At 42.4% G+C, this 17808-nt stretch overlaps 1 protein-coding gene across 1 annotated transcript in view; it reads left to right on the forward strand.

Moving 5' to 3' along the window:
- Positions 1-17808, forward strand: part of LOC126195550 (nascent polypeptide-associated complex subunit alpha, muscle-specific form-like) — a 109352-nt gene that overhangs the window by 16418 nt on the left and 75126 nt on the right. The window contains exon 3 of the mRNA XM_049934173.1: positions 6542-6665. Within this exon, the coding sequence (XP_049790130.1) occupies positions 6542-6665 (124 nt within the window). The remainder of the gene's footprint in view (positions 1-6541; positions 6666-17808) is intronic.

The raw sequence follows: 17808 nt of genomic DNA on the forward strand, positions 1-17808 counted from the left end.
TGTTGTGTTGATTCCCTGTCCGAAGACAGATTTTGTGCAGTTCTTCACTCAGTCGTGTGGAAGTCTCTATAACTGCTATGACCTGACGGATCTGAACCTGTTATTGTAGTCAAGCCTTGGCCTCGCTCCCCCCCCCCCCCTTCCCCTGCCTCCTTTTTCCCCTGAATTACGTAACTTAGTATGTGTCCTATCGACTCATCCATTTTGTTAGTCAAGGTCTGCCATAATTATAGTTTATCTTATCCCCTGTTCGATTGAGTCCCTCTTCATTAGTTATTTTATGTAACCATCTTATCTTCAGCACTCACCTGCAGCACCACATTTCAAAATCTTGTATTCTCTTCTTGTCTTTTCTGTTTATCCTTCATATTTCACTTCCAAGGCTAGACTCAAGACAAATACCTGCTGAAAAGACTTCTTAGGATATTAATTTATATTCTTTGCTAAATACGAGGGTGTGCTGGAATGTAATTCCTCCGAATTTTTCATGTAAAAACTGTTATAGCTTTTTAAATAAAACAAAGATTAACATTCTCCATCTTTATTCTTCACATCTCCATATTTGCAGCCGTCTGCCGCTAGAGGGCTCCGAATTGTAGCGAGCAACATGGCGGTGTGTAACGTAACTGTGTAGGTGCGTGTAAAACAGCGTGCTGTAATTGAGTTTCGAATTCCTTCAGCATCATAACGACAGACCACGCAGGAGTGGTGCAACGTCTGCACCAGTCCGACGCCTAAGGTTCTCTATCATCGATCATCTTCCATGCAATCCCGATTTGGCCCCATCCGATTGTCATCTGTTTCCAAAACTTAAAGAACACCTTCCAGGACTTCACTTTGATAGCGACGAAGCGGTGCAGGCAGAGGTGGGTTGCAGCTCCGTCAGCGAAGTCAACGTTCGACAGTGACGGTATCAACAAAATGGTCTCTCGTTCGGAGAAGTGTGTTTGTCGCCAGGGTGACTATGTTGATAAATGAAGGAACTATTCATTCCGCTGAATTGTTGTTACAAATCCTTTTACCGTCTCAATATTTATTTATTGGTCTGTTTCAGTCAGTTTTATTAAAAGCGTTTTTCAGTTTCCTGTTGGCTCAGAATTTCTTCATTCTCTGAGAATTCAACTTAGTTTCTTCATCTCAAATAACTCTTCTCATTAGTCTGTTTGTTGATCATTGTTTGTAGTCTGTTTTTTGTGTTTCTTAATGTATTACTAAAATAAATACATCAGTAAAGTTACACGTTCTGGTCCTGATAAACCCATCGACCGCTGTGACACAGTTCTCCCTTCTGTTGTCAGGTTTCTTGATTTTGGAACCGCTATTAATCCGTCGAGTAGCCCCTCACTTTGCCTCACGAGGCTGCGTGCACCCCGTACCATTGCTCTCACCAAGGAAAATTCCTTAGCGGTACCGGAAGTCGAACTGAGTCCCCCCCTGACAACTCAGCTACAGGAGGTAGACAAAAAAATACATAAAATGCAAATCGTAGCTGATGATTTTATCTGTACTTTACAGGTCTCAAAACATCTATGTTTATTTTGTAAGTTGCTGCATTTTCTTACGTGAAAAAAGTGTTATCTGGCATCGTTGGCTCGGAGACTGCGAAGAGCAGATTCATCCGCCTAATTGGAAATGTTTTCCTGTCATTTGTGTGTGTGTGTGTGTGTGTGTGTGTGTGTGTGTGTGTGTGTATGTGCGGTGTGGTGTGATGTCTGTGTTGGATGACGCCCATCTAACTTACTCTTCTCGATTAGCACCAAGGCGACAAGGGACCAATCACCGTCAACAGAGTCATATGCACATACACTTCAAGAGACACCATGGAGCGGCTTGGAATTTAAGCTCAATCATTGGCTCAGATTCTGGTGATTAGGCGCCGTACTGTACGCCTCTATTCCTCCTCCCTTTTACCATGAAGACAAAGTGTACGCAGCCAATACTATGTGGCGTACCGACGCAACTACCCATCCAAGTATTGCCCATCTAACGTTGCTTAACTTTGATGTTGTGATGAGAACTAGTGCATCAACGAGGCAAAGCCACTGGCATTTTCTGATGTGAGGATAATGGTGATACTAATGAGACATTAGTGCCTCAAATATGCTAGTCTCTTGCACAAAGTCACTTCCTGATCATTATGCTACCTACATGAGAAGCAAATGTGATTGGTATCACCTTCTGATGTAGACTCATCTGCACAACTTGAGGAAGGTCTTGAGATCAGTCTTGCAGAGGTCTCTGGAAAAGTTTCCATAATGTAAAAGTATTCTTATTGTTGACGTTAGATATCCTCGATCACTTGTCCAATCTGTAAACTACAATTTGTGGAGGCGAATAGGTTGTATGTCAGAATACTTGCGAACTTTTTGCTATCGTGATTTTGCCTGTTCTTCTTTCCATGCGTTTTTTAGAGCCCTTGAAGTTTTCAGGAGTGGTGGGTTTGCGCGTCACGTCGTTTGAGATGAGCTCCATGCACCCATTTTGGCGGAGGATTCAGTACGTTGGAGTCCAGGAAAAGTTCACTGAAGTTCCATATCACTGCAGCTTGATCACTTTCTGGATTATGTGCCTAAGATAAACGTCTTTATCGCTCTGGTCCTGGGCCTTCGATAGCTGACACCCAGAAGTTGTGTATGAGAATATGTTTTCATGCCTTGTACATCGACACTGAACCGGTTTCCGCCTCATTACCTTATCACAAGAGCATAATAGTTTTGTTGTCTCAATGATGTAAATTGACATTCTATTTTATTTCCTATTATTTTGCGAATATCTGGTGAAGGACGGGACATTACTGGGTGTCTTTATTATAAATCACGTATCCACATCCTATCCTTCTCCCTCTGTGTTGTTATGTATTATTAAATATTGAGTTGTCATTTGAAAAAGTTCGCCTGACGGGTGTTTTTGGTGTTGTGGTCTTCAGTCCAAAGACTGGTTTGATGCAACTCTATCCTGTGCAAGCCTCTTCATCTCTGAGTAGCTACTGCAACCTACATCCTTCTGAATATTCATCTTTTGGCCTTCCTCTACGATTTTTACACCCACACTTCCATCGAGTACTAAATTCGTGATCTCTTGATGCCTTAGGATGTGTCCTACCAACAGATCCCTTCTTCTAGTCAGTTTGTACCACACATTTCTCTTCTCCCCAGTACTATTCAGTTCCTCCTCATTAGTTACGTGATCTACCCATCTAATCTTCAGCATTCTTCTGTAGCACCACATTTCAAAAGCCTCTATTCTCTTCTTGTGTACACTGTTTATCGTCCATGTTTCACTTTCATACATGGCTACACTCCATACCAGTACTTTCAGAAAAGACCTCCTGACACTCTGAGTAACTACTACAACCTACTCGATGCTAACAATTTTTTTTCTTCAGAAACGCTTTCCTTGCTGTTGGCAGTCTACATTTTATATCCTCTCTACTTCGACCATCATCAGTTATTTCGCTTCCCAAATGACGAAATTCATCTTCCTAATCTAATTCCCTGAGCATCACCTGACTTAATTCGACTACATTCCTGTATCCTCGTTTTGCTTTTGTTGATGTTCATCTTATATTCTCCTTGCAAGACACTGTCCATTCCGTTCAACTGCTCCTCCAGGTCCTTTGCTGTCTCTGACAGAACTACGTCATCAGCAAACCTCAAAGTTTTTATTTCTTCTCCTTGGACTCTAATTCTTACTCCGAATTTTTCTTTTGTTTCCTTTACTGCTTGCTCAGAATACAGATTGAATAACATCGGCAATAGGTTACTAACCTGTCTTTCTCCCTTTTCAACCACTGCTTCCCTTTCGTGCCCCTCGACTATTATAACTGCCATCTGATATCTGTAAAAATTATAAAAAGCCTTTCGCTCCCTATATTTTACCTCTGCCACCTTTTGAGTTTGAAAGGGAGTATTCCATTCAACGTTCGCTGGGTGATAGAGTAACAAACACAGATAAGCTGTTGCGTTCTGGTGCCAACCTAAACGCTTCTGTGATTTCAGTCAAAGATGCAACTGTGTCTCGGCTTCAGTGGTTGGTAGCGGTTCCTCCTCCCCTTCAATGAAAGCAAAGCGACCGTTGGGGGTGGTCGCCATCTTTTGGTCACTCGTTTCAGGGACTGCAGAGGGTGAGCATGAGGCCAGTGATGGTCTCCGCCATACGAAGATTCGAAGATAACAGGGATGAAGTATTATATTATGTATGTGTCTAATCCATTCTCTTACACGCCGTTGATAGTTAAATTTTCGTTAAGGACCACCATTTGTAGTAATTTTCAATATTAAACGCAGCAGTTAGGATTTTCGATTTCAAAAAATGGCTCTGAGCACTATGGGACTCAACTGCTGTGGTCATCAGTCCCCTAGAACTTAGAACTACTTAAACCTAACTAACCTAAGGACATCACACACATCCGTGCCCGAGGCAGGATTCGAACCTGCGACCGTAGCAGTCGTACGGTTCCGGACTGCGCGCCTAGAACCGCGAGACCACCGCGGCCGGCTTTCGGTTTCAGATGCAAGCATGGACCTATCCGCCATCCGTTAAATTAAGTGAACTTTTAATGGCTTAAGCACAACTGGTCTCAGATGAGCTCTAAATTCAATTTACTTTCTTACTACGATTAACGTTTGTTGTTTTGATAAACATTTGGGATTTTTATTAGTTAATTGGACCTCATCCTATGTTTGAAGTATCCATGTGGTCGGAACTTGAACAACTTAGATGATTCACAGAACTCGTATGCAGGTATTACTTGTATACAGGTATTTAGGAAAAACGTCTGATCTTTATGATATATTTAAGAAAAATTTGCATTTGAAATAATTTGCTATTTAATGGACTTTTTACAATCGGTCATTGTCTCCAATCCGTCCTCATATGTAGCCCCAATCGGAGAATTGACCACCAACGTCATAATTTTAGTAATCATAGGTAAATTCTGTGAAATTTTGTGTTTAATATAGCCCATGAACAATCACTGAGGGTGAGCAAGGCATGGAACATGTAGATCGTTCTTGAGGAATTTCAATTGAGACATTTTGCTATAATCCAAGAGCGTGTCATTAAAATGATGAGCAATTTTGATAAAAATCACTGCCATCTACGGAACTGGCAATGGACGCATAAAACCGCACCGTGTTACACCCTCTTGTTGAAATTCAGACTAGGAATTAAGGTGTATGTTTGTGAAACAATCAAAAGAATGTATTATTGTATAATGTGTCTGTGTTACAATTAATGTTCATGTCTGTTTGCCCCTTTTCCCGTCCAAATTATTTCGTTTTTACGAGAACAGAATTTTGATTTCCCACTCCACAAAATTTCATTCTCAACAGCACTGCATAGCCAATCTCGTAGGTCAACGGGGGACTAGATATCAGTGTTAGAATTCCACATCAAAACCCATTTTTGACAGAGGTTTGATTGTCTCCTAGTATAGCAACATAGATCCCACCGATATGTACATACATATCGTATCTAAGACACAAGTGGGTTAGGGAATACGTTCCAAAAGGTGCAAATGGCTCTGAGCACTATGGGACTTAACAGCTGAGGTCATCAGTCCCCTAGAACTTAGAACTACTTAAACCTAACTAACGTAAGGACATCACACACATCCATGCCCGAGGCAGGATTCGAACCTGCGACCGTAGCGGTCGTGCGGTTCCAGACTGAAGCGCCTAGAACCGCTCGGCCACTCCAGCCGGCGAAATACGTTCCATCAGGATATTGCTAATGCATATATTTCCTTAGTTTCATGAAAACTATAATAAACAATTTTGCCAAATAGAAGATCCTCCACATTACATGTGATGATTTGGACCACAGTCCTCGCCATTTTAACTATCCCTGCATTGAATGTAAACGTTATAAGCATAAGCCAGGTAGTACACAAATTTAATGAGATAATAAGTATGGATCGTGTCAGTGTGTGTGGTTGTAATGCGTAACTTTCTCAGTTACCGGAGCCTTCCCTTGCGATATCCATTGTGCTAATATGTATCTCCCTTGTTAAATAATTAATTACTTCAGGGTGTCCCGTTCTTTATTTATCCCGGTATGGATTCGAACAAGGTAGAGAGAGAAGAGAAAGTATTGTAGTACAGTATGGCAATGACGTGCAAGAACGTTAAGTTACCCAACCCAAGCGTACTTGAATTAATGAAAAGGCAACTGAAAGCGGGCAGGAGGTCTTCAACATGTCGTCCTACAGTCTCTGCTGTTTGGCTACTTTTCATCAAACGCGAACCGGCCGGTGTGGCCGTGCGGTTCTAGGCTCTTCAGTCTGGAACCGCGTGACCGGTACGGTCGCAGGTTCGAATCCTGCCTCGGGCATGGATGTGTGTGCTGACCTTAGGTTAGTTAGGTTTAAGTAGTTCTAAGTCTAGGGGACTGATGACCACAGATGCTAAGTCACATAGTGCTCAGAGCCATTTGAACCATTTGAACCATCAAACGCGACAATGCACACAGCTTGTTTACAAGTTTCGCTTGCGCAGTAGAAACCAGCGAGTTGCGCTAATTCCAGTGCTGTGTTTGGCAGGACAGCCGAGGGCAGGCAGATGGGTCCACCGAGGCGGATGGCGGAGCAACCGGTGGGTGAGCCAGGCCTTCAGGCTGGGGACAGGCCGCAGCCGCGCAGGGCCCCGCCGCAGGACAAGAGACAGGTACTAACAGTGGGGTGTCTCAATTAAAATTTCATCCTCATGCGAGCTTATTCTCGATACAGAAGAAAGACATTCCTACAGATGACGAATGGTGTAAGTACTTAATGACCAACCAATGTGTAAAAGATATGGAAATTTTAGGTGGAGATCGCCACACAGCATGCCTAGAGGAGTGAATGTGATGGCTGTGGTCATGTTTCGGATGTATTAAAAGACGTGTTTAAAACACCATGAACTACACTTGAAATCCAGAATGAGATTTTCATTCTGCAGCGGAGAGTGCGCTGAAATGAAACTTCCTGGCAGATTAAACTGTGTGCCGGACCGAGACTCGAACTCGGGACCTTTGCCTTTCGCGGGCAAATGCTCTCACAGGAGAGCTTCTGTAAAGTTTGGAAAGTAGGAGACGAGGTTCTGGCAGAAGTAAAGCTGTGAGGACGGGGCGTGAGTCGTGCTTGGGTAGCTCAGTTGGTACAGCACTTGCCCGCGAAAGGCAAAGGTCCCGAGTTCGAGTCTCTGTCCGACACACAGTTTTAGTCTTCCAGGAAGTTTCAGTTACTGATCATGTCTGACATAACTGTCATATAGTGTAAACAAGGAACTGACAGGTCAAAGAGTCTGCATTATCTACTTTTGTTATTTCTAAGGTCATATACGTCTGTGACAATCATTCATATACAGAGTGTTCCAAAAAACCAACGACAATGCTCAGTATGTTGTGAGAAGGCACACTGATGGGTTTTCAAGAAGAAACACTTGTCCTGAAATGCACAGCTTGAGAAACGGAGAGCGTCAAAGTATGAGATGGCTGTGCGTTTCATATTAAGCCAATAAACCTAATATGAGGAGTACATTGCGCTGTCTACACTACAAATGGGCTTCAAACTGTGTACATCCTACGTCAATGCAGGGTCTGCATTGGCAGTGCTGAGCCTCGTGCACGTGAGACAATACATGAAGTTTTCTTTGAAGTGTTTCAATCGCTCTGTGGACTCGATCAGTAAGGTCCTGCACTGACATCACAGGTGTGCCACACAACATAGTCTTCATACTACACTCATGCTCATAAATTAAGGATATTGCTGATACATTGTGAAACAACGCTCTGGTGGGCGGTTTGCGGGTTTAAATCACCTTGGGGTATGACCATGCGGTGCATTGATCTGTGGTCGTCGCACGGTGGCGCTGGCAGCAGTCCACATATGCATAGGTGTGTTGGTGCATGTCAGAGTACAGTGCAGCGAGTAAGTGTGCAGACGTTTTCAGACTTGCTAATGATGACTGTGTGTTGAAAATGTCTCAAAGAACACATATTGATGACATTATGAGGGGTAGAATACTACGGCGACTGGAGGCTGGTCAAACACAGCAGGTCGTAGCATGGGCTGTCCGTGTGCCACAAAGTGTGCTCTTAAGATTACGGCAACGATTCCAGCAGACAGGAAACGTGTCCAGGCGCTACAGTACGGGACGTCCACAGTGTACAACACCACAATAAGACCGATATCTCATCATCAGTACCCGCAGACGGCCATGGAGTACTGCAGATAGCTTTGCTCGGGACCTTACTGCAGCCACTGGAACAGTTGTCTCCCGACACACAGTCCACAGAGGACTGAACAAACATGGTTTATTCGCCTGGAGATCTGCAAGGTACATTCCACTGACCCCTGGTCACAGGAGAGCCATAAAACTTTGTGTCAAGAACACAGTACATAGTCACTGGAACAGTGGTCCCTGGTTATGTGCAGGGACGAGTCCAGGTATAGTTTGAACAGTGATACTCGCCGGGTTTTCATCTGGCGCGAACCAGGAACCAGATACTAACCCCCTAAATGTCCTTGAAAGGGACCTGCAGGGAGGATGTGATTTGATGGTGTTGGGTGGAATTATGATTGGTGCACATACACCCCTGTATGTCGTTGACAGAGGAACTGTAACAGGTCGCGTGTATCGGGACTTCATTTTGCAACAACATGTCCGCCTTTTCATTGGTGCAGTGAGTCCCACCTCCCTCCTGATGGATGATAACGCACGGACCCACCAAGTTGCAATCGTGGAGGAATACCTTGAAATAGAAGATAGCAAGTGAATGGAGTGGCCTGCCTGTTATCCAGACCTAAACCCCATCGAGCACATCTGGGATGCTCTCGGTCGACATATCGCTGCACGTCTTCAAACCTCTATTGCACTTCAGGAACTCTGACAGGCACTGGTGCAAGAACGGGAGGCTATACCCCAGCAGCTGCTCGAACACCTGATCCAGACTATGCCAACCCGTTGTGCGGCCTGTGTATGTGTGCATGGTGATCATATCCCATACTGATGTCAGGGTTCATGCGCCGGAAAGAGTGGCGTTTTGTAGCACATGTATTTCGGGACGGTTTTCTAAACTTATCACCAGTACCGTGGACTTACAGATCTGTGTCGTGTGTGTTCCCTATGTTCCTATGCTATTAGCGCCAGTTTTGTGTAGTGCCACGTTGTGTGGCACCACATTCTGCAATTATCCTTAATTTATGAGCATGAGTGTACTTCACAGGAAATACTTGACAGTTGTCAGATCTGGCAAATGTGCTGGCCATAGAACTGGCCCACCCCTACCAAACCATCGATTGGTAAATGTAATATTGAGGTAATTCTGCACATCAGCATCATAATATGCTGGAGCTCCGATATGTTGCAGTCACACATTTATCTGAATATTTAGTGGCACTACATCCAATAGTTTAGGCAATACATCCCTAACTAATGTGAGGTAGATCACTGTTCTGTTAGTCAGTTTGACGATAAATATGATCTAATGATATCCCAGTCCAGATGTTAATACCAACCCTGTCTTGGTGATTTTGAAACACTTGTGCACGTTGGTTTTCATCCACCCAAACACGCGTGTTGTGCAATTTAAATATGTATACATCTGTGAATAGCAGCAAGCACAGGAATTGTGGCTTTAGCATGCATTGTTGTAAACACCACTGCACAAACTGTACCCCTCCCGTAATGCCTGGACTTTCTACATATGGTATGGGTGGCGACAGTGTTCATAGACGCATGCCGCATGGCACTTTTACCCACGTGCAGCGCCTGTGCCACATGCAGAGTGCTGGTGGCTGAGTCCGCTTCAAACATTGTCTTCACATACACCTCCAAGTATAGTGTTCAACCCAAGCATAGAGTACCTGCACACAGTAAACTGGAGATATTATTCACAAATACTAAGCCCAAAGTGCTAATACTTTACTGTACAATGAACACATCTCAGGCAGAAAATACCTACGTGTAACTTTCAGGCTTCTCTGAAATATCTCTCAATTGCTGCTAACGTGGAATGATGTGGAGTATGCTTTTTCGGGAAGTGCTTCACATACAACCTTGCTAATCTCTCCCATTGCAATCTGCTTTGCTGTATGCAAACAGCATGTTGGTCATTTCCGCAGCTGTGCAATGGTACATATCGAACAATGTTACTACACTGACAGAGCACACAAGGTCTGCAGTAGGATGAGCCCAAAGGCTGTGTAGAGGAATGAAGTGCATGGGGAGGAATGTTATTATGCTCGGGTCGTCTGTGAAGATGGCTACAGGGCCACAGCTGCTCAATCTTAGACTTCGACATTGTCCAGCTTCCAGGACTTGCGTTTCTAGGTAAGTGTTCCTTCTTCAGAACTGATCAGTTTGCCTTCCTACACAACATTCTAAGCATTTTTTATGTTACTTTGGGACACCCAGCACATAAAACACTGTCTTTGTACAGCTGGTATAGGAAGGTAGAGTATACAAAAGGTATAAAATTGGAAAATTCACCGTTTTACTTACAGGCTATGGAGAAGCTCCAAATAGAATTTACTCGGTTAAAACTCTGTTGAAATTTAGCATATACATCTTAACTCTATTTGTTCATTATGTATGTCCAGTTGTTTCCTCATATGGATGGACATTTCAGTTTATTTTAGAATCTTTAATAATCTGCCTCTTTTTGATATTTTTACTAATACGTTAGCAGATTGTTTGTGTTCTCTTAAATGAGCATTGAATTCTATTGTATTAATTGACACATATGTCATTGCTATAGAGATACATAAGTAAATTTACATTCCTACTATCATATATGCACCTGTCATGTTGTAGAAATCGATGTAAATACATTTGCGGTTCCTTTGCATTTGATTCCACTGATGATTGAATATACAACCAAATATCGATTTCGTAAATAATTATTTCAAGCCAGTTCATGGTGTCCCAAGATGTCCTTTCATAAATATCTTCAGGACGTGGAGCCCCAAGCATTCAAGAGTTTTATGCGATGTTTCGGACTTCGACAAAAGTCAAGTCAAATCACTGGAATGGAGTCACGGGATCATCTCACCGACAGACAGGACAGACAGTCAGCTGTAGTGCAAGGAATAGAGAATGTACGAGGGCTGCACAGAAAGTAATGCATATCATTTTTTTCTTCAACAATTCTTTATTGAACATAATGAGAATTGCACACATGAAAGAATGGTGTTTTATCTGCACATTCTATTCTTCCACGTAATCTCCATCCCATTTTATGCCCTTCCTCCAGCGCGAAACAAGGGTGTTTATGTCCTGTCAGTACCAATCCTTGTGCTCGTGGCGGACGCAGTGCTTCACTATGTGAACCACCCCCTCATCATCCTCCAAATGTCTCCCACGAATGACATTCTTTAATGGCCCAAACAAGTGGAAGTCGAAAGTTCGAGGGGGCTAAGTCAGGTGTGGATGGTCTCCCCGACCGCTGCAAATCGTGGAACTCCGCCGAACCGCCTTCTGACGACCTCACCCTCCATGCTCAGCGACTAACTGTGTACTTCTCTCGATAGCAGACGCTCCATAGACTTTGCACAAACGTTTGTGAATATTCCCCTCAGTTCCTTCCTCTGTAGTGAGAAATTCAATGACAGCACTTTTCTTGTAACGTACGTCACCTACAGACGCCATTTTGAAAATGTTCTGCAGCTCCGCTATATGTTGGAATTGACAGAAAGTTGGCGCGTTCACTCAGGAGACTTCAGATAATACGCACGTAGTAGCGTTTCGCATTCGTAGCATTGTTTTCGGCTGAGAAAAAAAAAAGTGGTGCATTACTTTCTGGGCAACCCTCGTATGATGTCGAGATGGACTGAGAACAACAATGTGGCAAGAAACGCAGACACAGTTCTTTCCAGGAGGACTATACCACAAGACGATCGTTGGTGAGTACAGGTTACTGGTAGATGGGTTGATATTTCGAGATGGCAAGCGTTGTTTGCCACCAACACCATACCACACAAAACAGAGAGTTAACTGGGACTTTGAGTGTCATTCTGTGGTGTTCATTGATGAGTATCACTTCTGTTTGTGGAGCTCAACTTGAGGCCAACGTGTGTGGGCGATGTGCTCAAAGATCACATGGTTCTTGGTAGGGTATGTGATCACTACAGACAGCAACGCATGCTTTGCAATGTGCTCCCACACTAGTCACTATGTTGATAACGAGTCCTCGCGGTAGGGAGTTTAAATCCACTTGTACTGTTGACAGCTGCTGGATGGTCGCTGGTGCATGTGGACATACTGCAATATGTCTCCCCAGTGCACCCCATGCATGTTCCATAGGATTTAAGTTGGGGAATGGGCAAGTCAATCCATTCGCCAAATGTCCTGTAGTACCAATAACTCCTCAAACTGTACTGTTTGTTGCAGCCACAAATTGTCATCCACGAAAATGAAGTCATACTGGCCGCTATGGCCGAGCTGTTCTAGGCGCTTCAGTCCGGAACTATGCTGCTGCTATGGTCGCAGGTTCGAATCCTGCCTCGGGTATGGATGTGTGTGATGTCCTTAGGTTAGTTAGGTTTAAGTAGTTCTAAGTCTAGGGGACTGATGACCTCAGATGTTAAGTCCCATAGCGCTTAGAGCCATTTGAACCATTTTAAGTCATGACCAAATGCATCCAACGATCATGTTAGACAATGGTCCTGGGTGCATTACATGTTCCCACCTCTCACTGTATGAAAGTACGACCAGAATCACTACGCAGGCTGAATCTGCTCTCATCTGAGAAGAGCATATGATTCCACTCCTTGTTAGTCCAGTCCCTGTGTTCCTGGAACCTCCGACAACATCCAGATTAAAACATCAACTAGCCCTTCGTGAAGTAACATGATGCACCATGTTATCAAACTGATATTTATCAAACTGTGTGGAAATTTTCATCAAAATCCAGCTAGAAACTGGTATGGAAGCATACACCTTCCTATCACATCCCAGACAAGCTCTGTGTCTGACAAGCTCTGAGTCCAGCTCCTGGACTCATGGTGGGGGCAGTCATTGGATATGGCAATAGGACTGATTTGGTAATTTTTGAAAGAAGACTGCATGTTTGATAGTATGTGGCAAGAATGGTGAACGATGTTGTCGTATACTTTATGACTTGGGTACCAAATTGGTATATTCCATCATGACAATACAAGACCCCACACTGTAGCTAATACCACAGGTGCATTTAAGAATGTACAGATACTTTACTGGCATGTCTTGTTCCTGTTTTGTCGCCCATAGAGCTTGTCTGGGAAGTGATGGGAAAGTGTATGCTTCCATACGAGGCTCCAGCTGGTAAGTGATGAACATTTCCACACAGTTTGATGAATATCAGTTTGTGTGGTGCTTCATGTTATATCACCATCCCCTGTCATCAGAGTAGTTATTCCGAGAAGGGCTAGTTGACGTTTCAATCTGTATGTTGTCGAAGGTCCCAAGAGCATAGTGACTGGCCTAAAGTGGGGTTTCATGGTCTTCTTGGATGAGAGCAGATTCAGTCTGAGTAGTGTTTCTGGTTGTACCTTCATACAGCGAGAAGTGAGAACATGTAATGCACTCTGGAACATTGTCAAACATGATGGTATGGACAGGCATAATGTTGCATGGATATACTGATTTCCAAAATAGTGAACATGGTATACTCACTTGTCAGCGCTATTGTGACACTTTATTCCTGCCACATGCAGTCGGCCCTGACTTCATTTTTGTGGATGATAATTCGCGACCGCATCAAACAGCACAATTGGAGGAGCTCATGGTGCTAGAGGATATCTGATGAATGGACAATCTTGCCCATTCCCCTGACTGAAATCCAACTGAGGACATGTGGGATGCAATGGGAAGACATACTGCAGTATGTCCACATGCATCAACAACCATCCAACAGTTGTCAACCGCGCTGATGGATTTGAACTCCCTACAACAAGAACTCCTTACCAACCTAGTGGCCAGTGTGGGAGCAATTGCAGAGCATGCGTTGCCTTCTGTGGTGATCACATACCTTATTAAAAACCATGTTCCGTCTTTTGTAAGGTCAAGCGTCCATCATAAATCGCGGTGACTTCAATGTGATTGTCGTCCTTGAATAAAAGTGTCATTTCTGTACGTTTCATTGCATATTCTTTTCAGTTACCTCCTACAGTGTACTATAGCAGTTCTTTCTATGTATGTCAAAGTTTCATCGAGTTGTGTTGCTTGGCATTGATACATCATACTAAAGTTACTTTCGTCCTTAAGTTTCGCTCACAAGTGTACTTACCACAGTCCACGCCTTTTTTAGCATAAATTTTCCCTGTAAATCACAATGATTATCATATCGTCACAAAGCTGTTATGAAAGGATTTTATAATTTGCGCAGCTCCATCTTCAAGAAAAAATCGAACCTACTTCGACAAATCTGTAAACAAAGAAATCGTCACGAGTATTGGCTATATATTATTACTTCTCAAAAAGCCTGTTTCTATACCTCCAATACGTTCCAAAGGAACTGCTTAGGCTGCTCATCTTGTAGATATGCGTAGAGAAAGTGACATCAGACATGAACTATTTATTACTAACATTACTGTTGTAATCGTTGAAAGTATCTATTCGTTAATGTGGTGTCAAGTTCCACGACTGGGTCTCAGTGTGACAGTGATGCTGTGATCAAAACCAACTGAAGCCAATTAATGACAATGTGAATACCTCCTGATTTCGCCTGAGGAATAGGGAAAGCACACAAAAATCCTTAGATCGCCATCAGTTACTCATCTACAGACATTCCAAAAACGTGAGTGTGAAATTATAACGTACTTTCACATTCAAAAAGCATCGCAAGGAGAGAAGATAAAATGTTCGCTTCAGGAATAAACACATAGAAACTAATAACTTCAACATGAGGTGTACCACATCCCAGTGTCGTTTCCATGCCAGTCCTCACATCATGCATCTCACTGACCGAGTGTGCTGCACCCGGCTGGAGAAACTGGTCCAATCTCATCAATTTGATGTATCTCTGAATAAGACATTGCGACAAGTGCTTCCAGATAAACTACCGTCGATAAAATCTTTCGTTCACAGGTACAGGGCTCACATTCGTTAGAAAACTGTAAATACCATTTTTAAATTTTAATGTCATATTTCCCTACATTTGTGTGGCACTACGTGTACTAATTTTTAATGTATCTTTAATGCATGATTGGTCAAAAATAGTACATTTTCATTGGGCACAAGTTATAGCACAAAAATCACGAAATATGACAATCTTCATTCAGAATGATGAAATCCAAGATGGCGTGGACCTTCTGATTTTATTAGTCAGTCACACTACAGAACATGTAAGTCATATAGCTAACAAATCGGTTTTGGGCAACCATAAAAGGAACAGTGTGTCACACTTACTAACATGTAACATAAATGTCTTATTTATCCACAACACAACGACTTTTTTTAACCATATTAGAGTAAATAATACCAATATTAAAGCACATTAGAAATACTGAATTCTTGATATTCAGTTTAGTTAAATGAGAGGGAATGGTAAAAATGTGTATTTAATTCTTTACTGTTTCATATTCTTATTGCAACTTTATGCTTGTTACAGAGATTTGTTCATCTCAACTTACTGCATCCTATGCTCTTCTTGATACATCATAAGAGAAAGCACAAAATAAAGTTTTTTAATGTGTTCATAACTGTAATTTACTGTCTAATATGCTGTCTAAAAAAGTGCTACCGTGATAAAAAGGAATACATTTTGGGTTTAATATAAACATAAATTTTATATATGCATATTTTTGCTAAACAATAGATTAGTTGACATTACTGTCAAATTTGACTGTCTTCACAGATAAATTAACTATAATGAATTCTGAATACTTAACACTACTAATTGTTCTGTATAGAAGACAAATATAAGCACCTGCTACGAAGTAAAATCAAACTGACAAGAGGTTTGCATTTTTTCCGATGGTTTTAAAATGTTAATTTTACAGTTCACAGAAATGCCGGAAAAAATTTAATAGAACATTTTTGTATAACTTAGATTGTCTCCTAGGGTATTCATTCTTTATCTTCTTACGCTCTATGTATTAGTACCGAGGTATTTTGAATATAGGATAGTTCTTAGAAATTGAAATAACTAAGTATGGAACAAAAGCAAGCTGCTTCTCTGCTTACAGAATAAGTTGTCACCTTGCTTGAACTTTTCTCTCTTATCAGACAAAAATCAAAAACTTTACAAATATTCAAGAAAAATGATCATGTGTCTGTTAGGAGAAAGGACAATACTTTAAAGTCTAAAGTCTTTTAATACATATTGCAGACTGGAACAAAAAATAGCGAAACCGTTAGCAAGGAAAGAAGGAGATACATGAGCATCCTTGTAATTTAATATGGAAACTTAATGTCATCATATATGTACTTTAAATGGTGAAGAACTACACAGATAACGAGCAGATACCTTTTATTTTGTGCTACGTATATCAATTTTTAGAAAAACGTATAAAAAACAAACATCTGAAATTTAAATTTAGTCATAAAGTGATGTAATTTTCCTTTAGTTACATTGTATTTATTACGATAGTCAGATTCGGAGAACAACCATTCTGATTTGATTTTAAATCCGCCTTCGTTGTGAGTGAGAAATATTTTTAATGCACGACTAGTTTGGAGAGCTGAAACCTTCGTCGTCAGATATCATGCAATGGTTTGTTAAGTCATCGGTGCGGGACGTTTTGAATAGTATCATATATCTCTTTATTTCACGGTTTGTTTGGGAGAGCTGAAGGTCCATCATCAATTGCCACGCAATGGTTTGCCATGTCATTGGTATGGGCGAGAAGTGCAGTTAATCACAAAAGATCTAACTCAGAGTAGCGAGAGGAGCGCCTACCTCATCAGTACACAAAGGTTATTAGATAAAAGTCTAAAGCATCAGATGGTTTCAGTTGCTCTGGCCATTATCAAGTGATCAATATGTAGGCGTACCTTATAAGTAACCTGTACACATACTCATCACTTGGTAATGGCCAGAGGCCCTAAATTCTGCTGATCAAGATGGAAATTTAGGCGTTTAGGTAACAATTTCATACAGTTTGTGGATAAATTACACTACTGGCCGTTAAAATTGCTCCACCACAAATATGTCGTGCTACAGACGCGAAATTTAACCGACAGGAAAAAGATGCTGCGATATGCAAATGATCAGCTTTTCAGAGCATTCAAGCAAGGTTGGCGCCGGTGGCGACACCTACAACGTGCTGACATGAGGAAAGTTTCCAATCGATTTCTCATACACAAACAGCAGTTGACCGGCGTTGCCTGGTGAAACGTTGTTGTGATGCCTCGTGTAAGGAGGAGAAATGCGTACCATTACGTTTCCGACTTTGATACAGGTCGGATTCTAGCCTATCGCGATTGCGGTTTATCGTATCGCGACATTGCTGTTCTCGTTGGTCGAGATCCAATGACTGTTAGCAGAATATGGAATCGGTGGGTTCAGGAGGGTAATACGGAACACCGTGCTGGATCCCAACTGCCTCGAATCACTAGTAGCCGAGATGACAGGCATCTTATCCGCACGGCTGCAACGGATCGTGCAGCCGCGTCTCGATCCCTGAGTCAACAGATGGGGACGTTTGCAAGACAACAACCATCTGCACGAAGAGTTCGACAACGTTTGCAGCAGCACGGACTGTCAGCTCGGAGACCATGGCTGCGATTACCCTTGACGCTGCATCGCAGACAGGAGCGCCTTCGATGGTGTGCTCAACGACGAACCTGGGTGCACGAATGGCAAAACGTCATTTTTTCGGATGAATCCAGGTTCTATTTACAGCAT

The sequence above is a fragment of the Schistocerca nitens genome, chromosome 7, assembly GCF_023898315.1.
Source record: "Schistocerca nitens isolate TAMUIC-IGC-003100 chromosome 7, iqSchNite1.1, whole genome shotgun sequence".
Lineage (NCBI taxonomy): Eukaryota > Metazoa > Arthropoda > Insecta > Orthoptera > Acrididae > Schistocerca > Schistocerca nitens.